Below are 17,154 nucleotides of genomic sequence, written 5' to 3'. Positions count from 1 at the left end.
TATATCTGCCTTTAAACTCTAGTATTAATAAACGGCAGTTACTTGGACCACAATTATGGCATCTCTAATACCCAAACCTGAAGCTTTTATGGGGCTTATGCAATTAACTACTTAAATGCATCGTAACACTTGCTTCTCTGACAGGGAAGTATTGATTTTTTAATCATTTTCAAGTCTCCTCTAGCACAAATAAATGTACTACAGTTACAGTTAATGCACTGTGTACACGCATTAAACACTGGCATGACACAATTTATTATTTTCTGATATATGGAACAGAAGACTACCCTTTCAGAAAGTAACATCCTTGCTTTGACATTAGTATTTAAACTACAGTCTCGTAGATGCTTGAGAATTCTTATGCATCAAGACAGCAGAAAACTGTATAGAACAGGTTACATAAGTATTAAAAAAAAAAAAAGAAGAAAAAAACAACTAGCAAAAACACCCAAACAGAAAACCCAACTGCTCACAGAAACAGACAGGACTTAAAATAAATCTGTAGCACTAGCCCAGCAGGGTACTAAATGCTGAAATTAAAAATATTCAAGACTAAAAGATACAGTATATATTTTCCTAAAGGTGTCACTGTGGTACCTGTAGCAACTTTCCGTAAGATGAATCGACTATAATTTTACCTATTTAATTTTTTTTTAGTCACGTTCTGTTAAGACACATCTGTCAAAATAATGAGCGCACTGCATTTTAGCAGATTCAAAGTCACATTTTTGTGTATTTTAATTATGTAGTTTTAATGTCTTGCCATATAATACATATTTAATATATTATAAAGCTAAAACAGTATTTAAAAGGCCATGATTGCTGCATGCCATTGTGTAGCAGAGGGCAGAGAAAAGACCAATAAAGACAGATGGTCCATACAGCTTACGTTGAAGTCATATATCTAAATATAGATGTTGCTACACAGGTTATTACAAATAAGCCTTTCCCACGTGTTTATGCACACACATGTACACAAAAATGAAGTTGGTAAGTAAAGAGCAGTTAATTTTGTTTTGTTTGAAATAATATCATTTTAGTTTTAGGCTCGAAGACAGATGCCAGCATTTCACTCTGAACAGATGGTAATTCCATCTAATAGTGCATCTCTGTATTAGGAAGGTCTGTTGTGTATACAAACAGTAATAAACACTAGGTAAGGATCAAAATAAATTTTAATTGTTGACATTAAATTCTGGCAGCCATGGTTCTAAGGATACAATACTCCTTTCTCAAGTCTGTCAGGTTTACTAATACAACTGCTAAAGCTTTTGTATACTCTGCCAGATTCTTGTCCCAGGAATAACATATTTACACTGTGGCTAAATTTTACAGGCCTACATATGTTTGAGTAACTCCTGCTCAGCACACTGTAGGTAGGTATTTGTGTGCTCTTCCACCAAAGCCTTCAATTAGACACTCTGAATAGTTCAGGAAGACAGTATAAAGGATATATACAAAGTATACAGTTTTTAATTATTGTTAAGTTGAATTCAAAATGCATACATACAAATTAAAACATAAAAATTGGTAAATTTGAGGACAAAAACTTACGGAAAACACATTTTCTTTTCATCTTGGAGTGCAGGCAAAATTGCAGGCAAAATTACATGCCTCACTATGGGTCATCCATTTCATTTTTGCTACCAGTTACTAGTTCAGGGGACCCCAAGTCTGCTATTGCATTTCTGCTATTTTCTCTTTTTCTGCACTTCACAATAGTATCAGTCATTTCAACAGTAAGCGAGTCAAGTAATAACACTTATGTCTTCTGACAATATTTTGAAATTTTAGGATATTCTTTATAGAGTCCATTTTGGACTGTTTCCCAAAAAGAATGATACCCACGCACAATGGACACCAAAAGAAAATTTAGTAACGTGGATATTTTGCAATCATATTTCTTTTAAAATAGATGTAATACAGTGTATTTTTTAAAAATCATGAAAAATATATTGCTTCCACCATATGGGACAACCAACGACTCACCAACCGATTTAAGATGCAGCATATTGAGCTGACCATATGTTACAGTGCTGTTGAATGGCTGAGTGATTCATGCCCGTCACATTCTAGTATATCAATTAAAGCTCCTTGAAGTCTGCATGATTTGTGTCTCTGTTATTAAACCCTGCTAATTCATCCCACTTACACATCTGTTATAAATCTCTAGGAGTGCTGCATGATTCATGGCAATCTGTGAGCATGGTACAGCAAATTCTTCTCCTTGTAATTAACAGTAAATTGTTTTACTGCCATGCAATGAATTTTTCAGTTATATTGCAAATGAACTCCTAAATGCACGGTTCTTTCCTAAGAACTGACTTATATTATTAGGCAATTAAAAAGTATTGCTCTGAACCAAAAGCTTTTAATCAAGAGGAATGCAACTTAAACACAGCTTAAAAACCTTGCAAATTTGACAGAGAGGAAAAAGAACAAGCTGAGCTGTTTTGAGCTATTTTCTGAAGTACAATATGTGGTTGGTAGGGTAGAGGAAAAAAGTAACTTTTGCATCCCTACTAATTTCCTGAAACTCAAAGAGCAGTTTAACTACAGCTTGAACACTTGGCAAGACAAGTTTGAGCAGATTCTATTTATCTCAGAAGTTACTTAAGTCATCTGTCATTACGAAATTTCTCAGATTACTTTACACTTTTCTAATTGTAAAACAGTGTCTTTATTCTTGAAATAAATAATTGGATAATTAGCCAAGCTGAATCATCAGAGGATTCCAGTGCTGCTCAAGTGTTCTTGTCAAAGGTGAAGCAAATTCATTTCAGCTTTGCCTCTGTAGCTTTCTGAAGAGGCTTTGATTTTTTTTTCCTGCTACATTCTTGGCAGCAGCCTCAAATTCATGAGTCCATACATCAAGTCAGTAGTTTAACAACAAATGAAATTAAATTCAAAGAAGGGAAACTAATTGAAGGACAGTAACAAAAGTGTTTGGTAATGTGCTTTTTAATATGGCATGCCACATTTGCATGATAATTTTTCCTTTTTAGCATGGAGCAGAAAGTGACTAGCTTAATGAGGGATTATTCAAGACAGGAATGAACAAAATGCATTCATAACTAAGAACAAAGATTGTATTATGAAACGGAAACAGGCAACTGCCGAGAAGTAACTGGATGATTGGTTTATGCATTATGAATAAAAAGGTAGAAAAATATTTATATTAGTATTCACTAATGACTATATATACAAGATTGTTGTAATTAAAATTATAAATTAACATATTAAGAGTGCTTGTTTAATCACTTTAGGTCCTATTCACAATGAAGAGACTTATGTACATGCATGCAAAACAATCTGTGTTTCCAGGCCACCAGCAAATGGCCCTCGTATTTCTCTTCTGTAACAAAGGAAAATATACATTACTTACTCCCTATTTGATGGGTATCGGTGATTTTAAAATTGAGGCATGGCATTATGTAGAAGAGCAGTCTATGACAGGCATAAACAAATGAGGCTTTTGAAAAGGGCTTGCACCAGACCTTATCCATGAATGGAAAAAATGGACAAATTACCCAGATTAAAAGGGTAATCAAAAAGAAAACGACATCAAGGAGTGTAAGACAGCCCAGAATTACCCCAGCAAACCCAGAGGCAACTCCAAAGCCACCAAATACAACTGCTTGAAAAGTCTGCCAAGAAGCCAGATGCAGCTGGTGCTGGAAGAATATCTTCTACAAATTAGCTTCTGAACCCTGTAATTGCCATCAAAAGTGAAGGATCGGGAATACAATGTGCTGGGGTAAATGGCAGCAATCACAAAGCCATACTTTGCTGTGTCTTAAAAAGTGCTTTTTAAATGAATTTAAAAAAAAAAATTAAGGGCAAAGGAAAGACAAACTTAATTACAAGAAATAAGCTTAGTCACATAGTAGTTAATGAAACATATCTGTATAGATTGTTTAAGGCACTCTTTGACTATATGATTTGAGATCAGTAGCATAAGCAATTGTACTAGTCCAAGCACTCACACGGCTCATTTCATCCTGTTGAAACCTCAGAAATTGCAGGGAATAAAGAGGTGTTTCTCTGCCTCACTGAAAAATTTTGAAGACATGCATGTTTTGTATTGGTAATTCATAATTTTATGCAAATATATTGTCACAAAAAGACACCTTTAAAGCATCAGATCTCTCACTGGTACCAGCTAGTACAGTTCTATAGATTCCAAGGTACCAGTTCAGAGTCCTACATGAGGGAAAACCACAAAGAAAAAGCTTCTTTTGAAATAATAATAATAAAAAAGCATAAGACCTGGTAAAAACAACAGGCTGGATGCCATTCTCAGACAGGAACCTGAATATGGCAGAACGTGAAGAAAGGAATAAAGTAAAATTTTTCTCTATGTATTGAAATGAAAAGTATATAATTACTGTCCAATATTCCTTTCAGTTACACACATGCAGTTCCACTTAATGATCTTGGGGTAGCATAGGCAAGAATAAAGTTCAAATTGGATTCCAAATTTTCAAATAAAGTATTAACAATGAACTTTCTCCTCATCAGCCAAGGATTTCAACAGAATATGCACGATATTGCAGTGAATAAAAAATATTTCAAATACTGCAAGGCTTTTGGAAGGTGCATCATCTCAATTTACCATTTAAAAGACTGAAAAAAAGTATGGAACACTTAATCATTCAAATATTTAAAAGTCCACTATTTATGTATTTGTATCTGAATAGACCAAGCTGAGGTTCTCTTTCTGTCCAGTCACCTTCTCTTTGAGAAAGAGAGATGGGTAATTCTCTTCTTCTGTTACCTCGATATGCGTATTTTGATCTGTCATCCCAATACTGAATTTACCACATAACACTGATCTTCCAACACGTTTTACCATTCCCAGAGCTGGTCACGCGTCAGGCATAACTGTTCAAGTTCTTTTATTTAACACACCCTCCTGGTTTCATATGCATTTGTAAGACCTTCCACTCAGTCTTCCATAAAATATCTCCATTCTTAATAAGTTTGCTTTGTTTGCTTCCTCACTCTCCCTCCTCACATTCTTCTGGTTTATCTTCTTTTATTACATTTACAAATATTTTTGGTGTATGTATTGGCGAGGAGGAGTTTTTTTGCCAGTCTGACAGACATGAGGACATATGCCCGATTTTTAGTTCTCTTTCACTCTACTTTTGCAAAGCTAGTCATGAGATATTCCCAATACAGGTGCCTATGCTGAACCAAGTTATGTTTGCTTCTGGATTATTTTAACCAGTTATGCTGCAGAAGACTTCTCACTGGAAGATCAGCAAACTCTTTCTGATGCTTCTGCTACCTTAGGTATTATTCTTAAATTCTGCTCCTGACTGCAGAAGTCTCTTTTCTTCATCTTTTCAATCTTATCTCAAAACCTCTTACTTTCCTCCTCAGCACTTTCATTTCTAATTATTTCACACCCTTGTTTCTGCCCTTGTTTTTATTTGATGTGTTACACTGTATTAAAAACAAAATAAAACCAAACGAAAACAAAAAAGTGGCAAGAGAAAAAGAAGAATTATAGATTTTTTAAGAGTATCCTTTTTATAACTAGTCTTCAGATTAACCTAATGGATATGAACAAAGCTTTAAAATTACTTGCGAATTTTAGTGGTAAATTTTAGAAGCCATTGGCAATTCCAAAAAGAAGCCCTTTGTTAACACACATCAGTTATGCCAAAATCACAGTCATCAAGGTGCCCATCAATTTAAATGGTCCATGTGATAAATTAGTATACTCCATAGATGGAAGGAGTGGAGATGGTTTTCCATTATCCTCCTGAGGATCAGAGGAGAAGAACGAGTCTAACTTTGTATAACCTCTAGCCCAACTTGGAATACAATTCAAAGCTTCTGAGTTGTGTTACGATGCAAGGGGACCATCATGCTGGAGCACATTTCAGTCAGGACTTCCTCCAAAAAGCCCCCTTTGCCAGGGCATGGAGGGGGACTGGCATCCAGCCAGGAAAGCTGTCTCTTTGCCAGGAAGACATTCCTTCATGAAAAAGAACTCACCAACAGTCCTAGAAAGGCAATTTTAATTTTATTTTGCACCATTCTGTGATAAAAAAGGATAGTAACGGACTAAGACTCACAAATTACAGGGACTGGTTTCTCCTAACTTTGTTCCAAATTTTAACTCGCTTTGATTATCATCATGTAAGTAACGCTTCTTTTAAATTTTCTTTGGAAACAGTTTTACAGAACTTCACAGAATGAAACACATACACACACACACAAAAAAACCCAAAACAAACTGTATGGATAGCTTAAAATAAATTTCTCCTGAAACAAAAAATGTGAATGTTGGAAGATGAAATTGCATGCAAAATTTAAGCTTTTTATTTTTTAGTTTGCAATATTTAATCCACTGCAACAACATGTTTTAAAAACATAAAAGGAATCTGATACAGGACTGATTCTTTTCTTTCATGGCTTGCAGGAAAAGGCTTCACTGCAAAACAGCTAATAAATGGGGACATGTCTGCTATGCTATTTTGTATTCTCCTGTCTTCTCTAATGTGATAGGTCTCTAAGTATTAACACAACCAGGGAGTAGATGGTCATAAACAAGCTGTCAAGCATAACTAAGCTATTGTTTCTGAATCTTTTAATAAATGTATAAATGCAAAGTTGGATCATTTGTAGTAATAAGGTGTGCTGTTTAGACGATGTTTGTTTCCATGGTTATCAGCACAGACTGAAACACCATTCCTTGCATGTCCATGTAGTATGGGATAAAGTCATACAAGTAAAAGGCTTTGTATATGGCCAGCCTTCCACTTGAAAAGAAATGGAAAGACAATGAAATAAACAGACAATGAAGAACTGAGGACAGATTAGAAGAAAGATCCTGACAGCTGAAATTTCACTTCAGTTGATGTATATAAAGCTTCCTATTTATTGGTTCCCTATCTGGAAGCTCCTATATCTCTTCATTGATTAAGCAGAAAAACTGTGGTGGAATTCAGAAAACACAAATATAGCCCAGGGACTCTAGGAAAATATTTTGTACAGCAGAAAATTTCAGATTTCTTCCTATTGGAGACCAAATTACATGAGAGAGATAATTGCAAAGATCATCACTACAACATCCATATGACAACACTACTAATTGTTTAACATTTCTAGTTAAGCATGTTTAGCTAGTATAGTGAAATTAATTAATGTGTTTTAAATGCCTATACAAAACGGAACCACGATGTTAAGTAGTCAGCTTTCTTCAGATGACCACCAGTATATGTCACATAGCAAGGATTTTGAGCCTGTATTTATAAAATTAAAGAACTGTACTGACTACCTTGTTCCATGAAATAGCTGATTTTCCTAACAGTTTCTCTCTTAAAACTCTCTTGGATCCTGCAACGGTCCAAGAAGTGAGTTTATGCCAGTCCTTTCTTCAAAGTAAATACAGCCCTTCTCCATCTCTATTCTGTACTGATGGTTATTTTCCCTGAAATTTGTAGACAGCTGATACCTTTGAAATCCATGACAATGTGGTTGAAATTAACTCAAAGACTGAAGGTGCACAGGAACATATATAAAGTTTCTTTAGCACAATTTCCATAGGAAAGTGTGCGTATACATATCTACAAAGTAAAATCCCATATATCTCAGGGCCTAAATAAACATTTTCAAAAGAGCAGACCCAAAACATGTATGTTGCTTTTGATTTAGACACACAAATACACTATATAGTTAGGTTAAAAAGAACAGAAAAGCCATGCAACTCCTTCTTCATGTGTTAAGCAAGGCATTGGCACCGCAGGTGTATTTTATGTCCCCTGTTATGCAAACATGACACACACACTGAAAAACCCCAGCAACAAATCAACAACTTCTTAGCATCATAAATGAATGAGTGGGTGCAGCCACACTTATGTACACTCACTGTTTAAACAAACAGGAACAAAAAATACACATATCACAACTTGCAACTGAGAGAGCAGTACACAAAGCCTACTGCCATAATAGTGTACCTTAAACCTCCATTGAAAACATTTTGGTTTTAATCTGTCAAGATAAACAAGTAACAATTAAGCAAGTCACTTTGTATTAATACAACACCTACCCCTGTCACTGTGCATCAAACTACGATCATCATAATAGTATTCATTAGTAAACTGTGTGTCAGCTTTGCACTTTGCTACAGATTGTTTCCTTACCAGCTGCCAAGGTTTGCCCCATGCCTGGCTCACTGGTTACACAACCAATTTGATTGCAGAGAGTAACAGTAAAGTTGTACGTCCTGTAAGGTTTTAATCCCGTTGCTACGTAGGAGAGCTCATGAGCCTCAGCTATATGCAAAACCTGCAAAGCAAACAGATTGGAAGACAACAGTTGGTTAATAATATTTTCATTCCTGCCAATTGATGACATGTTCACGAATAAGAAACTTCTCTCTGAACTTCCAGATTCCTTTATTCAGATGTGGAAAAGCCTGAAAAGACCAACTGAGGGAGAGGATTATTTTGGAGAATCTGAACAAGCTGGGATTTAGGTGATAATACTTCCCATCACACTGTTTTATGAGGTAATAAGCCAGTTCCTGAGTGGATAAATGAGGAAACAAAGTTATTGCCTCATAAAACTGTGTGGTGGTGCAGTTATCACTACAAACAGTGCAGCTACAATCGAAATGACAAAAATGACACTATTAAGTTGTGAAATCTGACCACCATTGGAGGAGTGACATGATTAGCAGGCATTAGGAGGGAGGGGAATAACTAATACCTACAGACATTCGCATCTGCTTTACTTCAACATTACTACAAACTATCAAAAGGAGAAGAACTGAATAAACTGTAGCATTTTAGATAACTTTGTTATCAGATGGTTGTTTAAACGAAAAATCTTGCAAGCCTGTGACCTGAAGCACTTGGCATTTATGTATTGTTACAATAACCCCAGGAGCAGTAGTATCCCTACTTCATAGGCAAATAAACTGAGGCCCATCTGTGGTACTACTGAAAGACAAAATCAGCTCTGAAGGAGAAATTCAGCATCAGAGCACCAGATTCACTTTCCCATCCTGATCACATATCATGTTTCTTTGCTCATTCCTAAGCTTTTGGCTTACTACTAGTGTCATGATACTTGTTTGCCAACCCCAGTCAAACAAACAATACAATAGTATTTTGAAGTGACATATTTTGACTTCTTAAAGCTGTTTCTTTCTGGTATTTTAGGTTTCCCCACTTCAAAGATAGTCAACTAAGAAGCTGGACAGGTACCTTCTTAGTGACAGTGTAGATTCCTACAACACAATTTGGCTTTAAGAATATGAGCAAATATAGCAAAAATACAGAATCAGTACATGCAAATATCAAAATAATTTACATGTTGTAAATTATCCCTCCTAATTTTTAATCTCTCCCACTACTGAAAACAAGTCAGCTCAGGAATACAACTTAAAACCTAAAAGTAGTGTATAAAATTACAGAGCACTCAAACTGGTAGGTGGAAAAGTTAGAGAATATACAGCAAGTCAGGGAAACAATTCATCAGACAACCTCAGAGGACATCAGACTTTATCAATTTTAATACTACCAGTTAGGAAAAACATTATGCAACTAACAATAATACCTGGGAAAATGGTGGCAAGGACCTTTGTTCAGTTATTAAACTGATGCTGTAACCCATCACTTCTCCTCTTGCTAAATTATCTTCTGGTTTTTCCCATGATACATTGAGGGAATATGGTGAAAGAGGGAATACTGATGGAGATGGCATGAATGCTGGGGCTGAAATAAAGTTAATATAATAATATTTATAAAATAAATGAGCAATGTGTATAATGCAAGCTTTCTCATTGTACTTCCAAAATACTATTTCAGACAATATTTCTTTTCCCTTTTTAAACTTTATTCTCAAGTTTAGCTGGAATTTTCATCTTCTATTGATAGCACATAAAAAATACTTCACTCATCATTCTCCTGTTTTCTACTCTGGCTGTGAATGCAGAATAAAACTGCCTATGTCTTCAAAGAAATACTAATCAACACTGCAGTCTTAACCCCCGTAGCAGGCAGGAAAGTACATACAGACAAAAAGGTCTTGAAGAAAAACTTCATGCAACATGGGAAAAAACTGATAAAAGCAAAAAGTGTTCAATACTTCAGCATCTTAAAAGCAATTTTGTTTGCCAGGCCAGTTTGAAATTAACATGTCTCTCACTTCTTACAAAACAGTTCCCCTGTCTTCCATAGTAAATCTGTTAAAGGATTGTTTGCACTGCAGTTAAATCCCCACCTGATTACTCTGTAATAATAGGATACCAACTCATAGCACTTCTGCTACATACAAACAACCACACTAATGGACCTCTTCCCAAATACAATTTAACACTTTTATAACATATAGTATTTAGGAACAGATAAGCACAAAGACTCATTTTGAAGGAGGAATTAGTTTAGCCTGCTGTTTTGCAGGAGCAAATGTCTGAGGACATGATTTTCAAGCTAACAGCAAACAAACACATCAGTAACATAACAGAGATGTTTAATTGCAAATCATAGGCTCTATCAGTCTGAAAATCTTAGATTTCTACTGAAAGGATTTAAATAAATTGCTGTTATTTCAAATAATATGTCAAGTGGCAAGCCCTTTAGAAAATATGAACAGAAGGGTCACTATAAGAGATGTTGCAAACTAGTTACACTTCAGAAAAAAGGGTCCATATTATGACACTTGGCCTCCATAAAAGCATATGGAAAGGAGTTAAAGCTCACACTGCCTGTCTTAAACACTCTTAAGGCCACAGAAGGACTTTGCCATAAGATAAACACAGAAGGGTGTAACAGGGTGGTGCTAACTCCAGGCCTGGAGGCGGCAAGATCTGATTAGCTCAACCTGGTTAACACATCCAGACAAAAATTCCCAACTGTGGCAAATTGTAAAGAAGCAACTGCTTATACACATATCACCAGTCAAACGAAGATATGTCCCAAGTTATGGGACAGATGACTTCTGTGCCCATCAATGACCACCAAAGTCCCCCATGAATATGCCTCTATGGATACCTAGCACTTGGACTATAAAATAAGCCACCACAGCAGGAACTTGAGATAAAATAAAGGTAGTACTATTGTTGGGTGTTATCTCAGACCTAGGTGAGAGGTTAACAAAGCTGGGGGAGAAGAATGTGTCACTGATACAGAAACGCAGAATTTACATGCCACAAGGAAAGCCAATTCAGCAACGATGCTGAAATCAGCTCCCACTGGGTAAAAGGTAATTCCGGTAGGAGGAGATCACGTCCACCAACTCATGGACCACTGACCCAAGAAACTCAAAAGAAGAGAAAAACTGAGCATGCAGACCAATTAGCATTAGAAGACACAGAATGATTTAACCCATAGAATAAGAAAACTGTGTAGCCAATAAGCATTAATTCCTTTGTTTGGTAAGATGTATAAATAGTGAAAAGTTTTGAATGACCTCAGGGTACCCCCACTGAGAACCCCATGGTAAAGAAGGACCAATGGGATGCTGCTGGATCCATAGGTGGTGACTATCTTCTGCTTGATCTCTCTCTCCCTCTCCTCTTTTCCATTTCTTTCTATCTCTTTACCTCACATTTATTGTTAAATAAAATACATATTATTGACTTTAGCATATGGTTGTGTTTGTACCTTAATTTGGGCAGAGGCATCTCTCGCTAATTGGGTCTTAACAAAAGTTTCAAGCACTATACTCCTGAAAAGGTAACCCTCTCAAGTTCTTCAAATTGGAACACTGCTTGGTATATTTTATAATCTTGTAGTTTAAATTTTGGGTTAATTGATATGGATTACTTTCCTCAATACTATGATTTCATGGGGAAGAAAATGTTTTTGCTTAACATGCTAAGTTCTGAGATAATCTAACCTATCTTTAATTAGATAAAAATAAGAATTTGTCCCTAGCTGAACCACCACTAGGCACATTTTACTGAAAAAAAAAAATTAATAATACATGCTAATCTAGTTCTTCCTTTAATTTCTATCAAAGAAATTCAAACCAGTGCTTACCAGCCTCTCCTGTTTGTCCTGATATCCAGTCTGAAGATATGCTACCTGCCATGTTTACTGCTACCACATAAAATTCATACTCTGTAAATGGTTCCAGATCAGTGACTGTGGTACTGGTTTGCGGTGGAGCCAGAGCATTTTCATTAGGAGACTCCACAACTGGTTGAGGACTGAGCCATCCACTGCTTTGGAAAATACGAATTTCAGGGGAAAGAAAGTTCCCAGCTGGTTTTAATTTTTTTCTCATGTAAAGTTCATATCTTATAATTATACCTAGAGAAAAAAGTAAGCCAGAAAAATTAATGAATTTAAATGACTTAATAATAACATATTTAATGAGCTATGAATCAATCAATCAAATTCAAAGAAAATACAGCATTAGTAGGTTTTTTTTCTTTTCTGCTATTTTCATCCAAATGTTATACTCCCTGAAACAAAATCACCTTTTTTTTTAATTATTTTTAAATTATGAGAAGGAAATTTTTGAGTGACATTTTAATCCTAATATTTTTTTGAACATTTAGAACAGACTACTGGATAGGAAATAAATGTGCATCATGTATGTGTTGGGGTATGAAGCAATACACGATTTAGGCTGGATCATGGACGTAGTTTAACTATAAGAATAGATTGTAATAAATCTGATCGGAGATTTCCAAAATGGTAAAAATGAGAGATATGGCAAAGCCAAGAGATAATTACCATAAAATATATATATTTGGGGCTGTATTCATGCACAGAACTGGAGAGGTTGCTTGGGAGAAACAGCTTCTTTCTTTGTCTTTGGAGACACCAGGATATCTGACCAGACATCAAAACAAATATGAGAATATTGCTTAAATCTGCTTGTGCTGGCCATTAAATGCATGTCACGGCTATGGAGTAAACTATGAGGAGTCTAAGACAGACATTGAGGGACAAGTGCTAACAGCAAATATCATGGCCTGCATTGCAGAAACTGCTCCTCTAAATGCATAGTCATTCTTGTGCGTGCATTAATCCTGTCTAACCTGGAAGTAGCTGGAAAATGAGATGTTTGAAGTAAAAGCTGAGCTACTCATAGACAGATGCCCATTTTATGAACAGATCAAAATGCTTGTTTTCACACGCACAAATACTTGCGCAAGTAAGTGCAAGTTCACAAAATTCCACTGCACATATACTAAAAGATAGTGTTTACCAATAATATCTGTGGCACCACAGAACTATCCTACAACAGCTGTGTTCTCAGTTTCAAAATCCTAAAATATTATTACACAAGTTAGACCAGAAACTCTTGGCAATCACCTAATCCCTAACAAAGTTATACTGGTAATAGAATTAGTTACTGCACATGACGGATGGTTTCAAAAACAGACTTCTCTGTTAATTCTTAGGGTTTTTTCCATAACTGTTATCTGCTTATTTATTTTTTGTCAAGCAGTATCACCACATCTGTCTGAACTAGGCGATCTGGCAAATTAGGAAAAAATTAATTTTACTGTAAATGTTTGATTATAAATCTGATTTTTGCTGCAGCAGATGCCACTGAGGGCTAAATCCTGAACTCCACAGTCAGTGGAGTTCTGGACTCCAAAAGAATAAAACATAGACTCTGAGGATACATTTAATGGTAAGCAGGCAAATTAGGACAACGCCATACTTCATTCTCAGTGTATGTCACATGGATAAGGAACTCTAACCAGATTTGAGAAAACACTGCTTTTTCCTTGCAAAGACTTTGATTTACAAAAGTAAACACAATGTCCTACCATTTGGTTTCTCAGGTGGTGACCATTCCACAGCCAGTTCTGTAGCGCTGATAGTTTTTACCATTGGTGTGTGTAGCCCTTCTGGAGGAGCTTGTGCAGTAACTACAGTTACTGGCTGGCTCTTTAAGCAGCCTCCACTAGTACAAGCTTGCACAGAAAAAACATATTTTGTAAACGGAATGAGGTTCCAAATAATTGCTGAAGTCTTTAAGCCTTCATACTGACCACAAGGCTGAAGATCAACCGAGCTAGTACATGTCAAAATGTATTTCTCTATGGGCCCAGAGTCATTGGAGACACTTGTCCAGTAAAGTAAAACAGAGTGGTGACTGACAGGAAAAACAGGATTTAAATCTAAGCTTCCTATAGGTGTCCCAGATTTTGTTCTGTATGTCACTGAGGCACTTCTTGTAAAACCGTGAACGTTGCTGGCTTGGATGTAATAGGAATAGAAGGTATATGGAGCTAACACAGTATCGGTGAAGGTCTGAACACCTAGAACAAACAGGTGAGAAGAAAACTATATCAGTCTAACACATAGAAAATAATCTTAATTTGTATAGTTAACATCTGTCCAGCCCTAATCCAGACATATTTATTCCTGTTTGCATGCTATTCTTGAGATCATTATAAACATTGTAACTTTTCGACTTCTTTTTTTTTTTAAACAAGGGGGGAAAAACCTTCTCTTTACCCCTTTATCCCTTATTATCTTCCACTACACATTGGCATCACTAGGGAAATAATTATCCACTGAACTTCTCCTAGTTCCTCCTTTAATCACAAAGAGCATTAATACAGTTATCTTCTCATTCCTCTTTTGCTTGAAAATAATTATTTCAAATGTAAATCAGCATCAATATTAGTAAATATAATTTAGAAAAAGCAACTCCAAACCATTGTGTAAATTTTCAGACTTCTGTTTGTATTAATTTCATAGCATAAGACCAAATATTTCAACTTTGTGTGCTTTATTTCCTCACTTCTACTACAGTGCTTAATAGTTCATTCGTAAAGCATTTATCTTGGATGAGAAGTGAAACAAAAGTGCCAATAATTACTAAAGAGATATATCCAAAGCCTATATTTACCTTCCTCACCCTTACTTTCCATTACTCTAGCTAGCTTTTTAGCATCTTTTTAGTACCCATGGCCATTAATAGCTCCTGCATAGATCCCAGAAGTTACATATCTTAGTCATCACAGCACAATATGAATTTATGCACAACCATACCACAGTATGTTATTTTGCCTTAAGAAATAGTGAACGTTGAGTAATAGATTACATGTCAGAGCATGGATACTCTTAAACTCCTTCAAAGCAAATGGAGAGGACACAGCTATTTCTAAGTTTTCTGCACATCTGCACTGGCAAGCCAGCCCTGAGTACAACTTAAGAGTTTATGAGTATTGCTAGATATTCAACCCTTGACACTGCAGCACAAAAGCAGCAGTGTCAGCCCAGTAATTGTTTACAGCACTTCAACTCCCTATAGCTATCTCAAACTCATCACTGGAGCCCCGCAAGGAGACTGGGTTATCTTATCTTCAGGCCTTGCAAACTGTGGTACTTCAGGCAAGCCTGGAGAACAACTCTGCCAGCTGAGCAATGGCTATTGAGACTTCTTCATGTGTTAATAGTGAGCAGCTAGAAGATGCAACAGATTTCAGTCTTGCTGGAAGGATTCAGTTGTTTCTTCTTCCACTTTGGGGCTAGCATGGTGTTCCCAAGTGTGAGTGCAAGTACTCAAATATATTGTAGAACTGCTGAGCCCTTTCTGAGCTCCATGGTCACAGTTGCCCCGGCTGAAGTGCTTCTTGGCACAGGAGTGGGTACCAAGTTGGCAAGAGTCCTCAGAGTGTGACAACCAGTTGCTGTGAAGGACATGACAAGTCGGAGCTCGTCATGTCTCCACTTTCCAATTTTGTAGCCAGAGGACAAAAAATGGCCACAGAGGTAGCATGAGGCAGCATGGTAGAAACATGGGGGAGCTACACTTTATCTGATGATAGGATCATCCATTCTATGAGCCTGCAACTCAAAAGACCCACGGAGAAGGAAAAAAGTACATAAGCGGAAAAAAAAGAAAATAAGAAATAAAGAAAAAAAAAAACCAGCTAGACTTCTATTAGCAACAGCAAGTACCACAAATCCTTGTGAGATAAGAGTACCCCCAGAGTCAGAGCTAGATTGTACGACCTCTCCCCCATCCCGAACCATGTGATGACCTGCAACCTGATCTAGAACCAACAAGCATGCTAGGACCTACACCGAAATCAGGTGTTCTAGAACAAATTCTAGAACTGACAAGTGAGCTAGAGCATGCTCTGGATTCAAAGAGCAAGCAAGACTGAACTAGACCAAAAATATCTAGAACCTGTTCAGAAACCATTAAATGGTTCTGAACCAACAAGAAGCCCTGAACCAACCAGCAAGCTAGAGCTAGACCATGGTCCTGAACCAGCAAGCAACCTAAACCATCATTCCAAAACTAGCAGGTGAGCTAAAACACCAGAAACACACATCTAGAACCAACAAGAAAGATAGGACACTATCTAGCTCCAATGTGCAAGCTAGATTGTGATCTAGAACTGCCTCCCTACCAAACCTCCAACTCCATAACTCATTCCTGCTCTAGAAATGGCTGCACCAACACCACCCTAGCTCTACACCCAACGAATCCCTGAAACCCAGCTTCTGGAAGAGACCTGGACTTGTAGAAACTCTAGGGACAACCCAGATTGTAGGGCCCCAGGTCTAATGCCAACAGCAAGCATATTACTTTCCCCTTTTCCTACAGAGATTGAGAGGCAGATCACACAGAATGCTGATGCTGTCTGCCAGGAAAGTAACCAGCACCATCTCAACATTACAGGAAAGTTCTATTCAGTATTGATGAATACTGACAATGAGTTATGATGGAATTTTTTTTTCCATAGGAATACAGGCTAACAGGAATATAGGCTAGATAAAATAGGATAAAGCCAAAAGTAAAAAGGTTCTACATTCCTCAGCTGAACAACTCCAACCACACTCTGTTCCCTAGGGCTCAGTATTGGAGCCAGTTCTATTTAATAACTTTATCAATGATGTGGACGAGGGGATCGAGTGCACTCTCAGTCAGTTTGCAGACAGCACCAAGTTGGGTGAGAATGATGATCTCCTGGAAGGTAGGAAGGCCCTCTAGAGGGATTTGGATGGGCTGGGTAGATGGACTGAGGTAAATTAGATGAGGTTCAACACAGCCAAGTGCCAGGTCCTACATTTGTGTCACAACAACCCCATGCAGCACTACAGGTTTGGGGCAGAGTGGTTGGAAAGCTGCCCAGCAGAAAAAGGACCTGAGGGTGTCAACAGCTGAACATGAGCCAGCTGTGTGCAGTTGTACTCTCAGCAC

At 36.9% G+C, this 17,154-nt stretch overlaps 1 protein-coding gene across 1 annotated transcript in view; it reads right to left on the bottom strand.

Moving 5' to 3' along the window:
* USH2A (usherin) overlaps positions 1 to 17,154 on the bottom strand; it is a 378,483-nt gene that overhangs the window by 281,054 nt on the left and 80,275 nt on the right. The window contains exons 16-19 of the mRNA XM_018085136.2: positions 13,757 to 14,251; positions 12,006 to 12,278; positions 9,580 to 9,737; positions 8,160 to 8,304 (exon numbers count right to left, since the gene is read on the bottom strand). Of these exons, the coding sequence (XP_017940625.2) occupies positions 8,160 to 8,304; positions 9,580 to 9,737; positions 12,006 to 12,278; positions 13,757 to 14,251 (1,071 nt within the window). The remainder of the gene's footprint in view (positions 1 to 8,159; positions 8,305 to 9,579; positions 9,738 to 12,005; positions 12,279 to 13,756; positions 14,252 to 17,154) is intronic.

Source organism: Manacus vitellinus, unplaced genomic scaffold, assembly GCF_001715985.3.
Source record: "Manacus vitellinus isolate BGI_N305 unplaced genomic scaffold, ASM171598v3 scaffold_8_pilon, whole genome shotgun sequence".
Classification (NCBI taxonomy): domain Eukaryota; kingdom Metazoa; phylum Chordata; class Aves; order Passeriformes; family Pipridae; genus Manacus; species Manacus vitellinus.
Note: the sequence above shows the minus strand (reverse complement) of the source record. Positions and strands in the feature narration are given on the sequence as shown.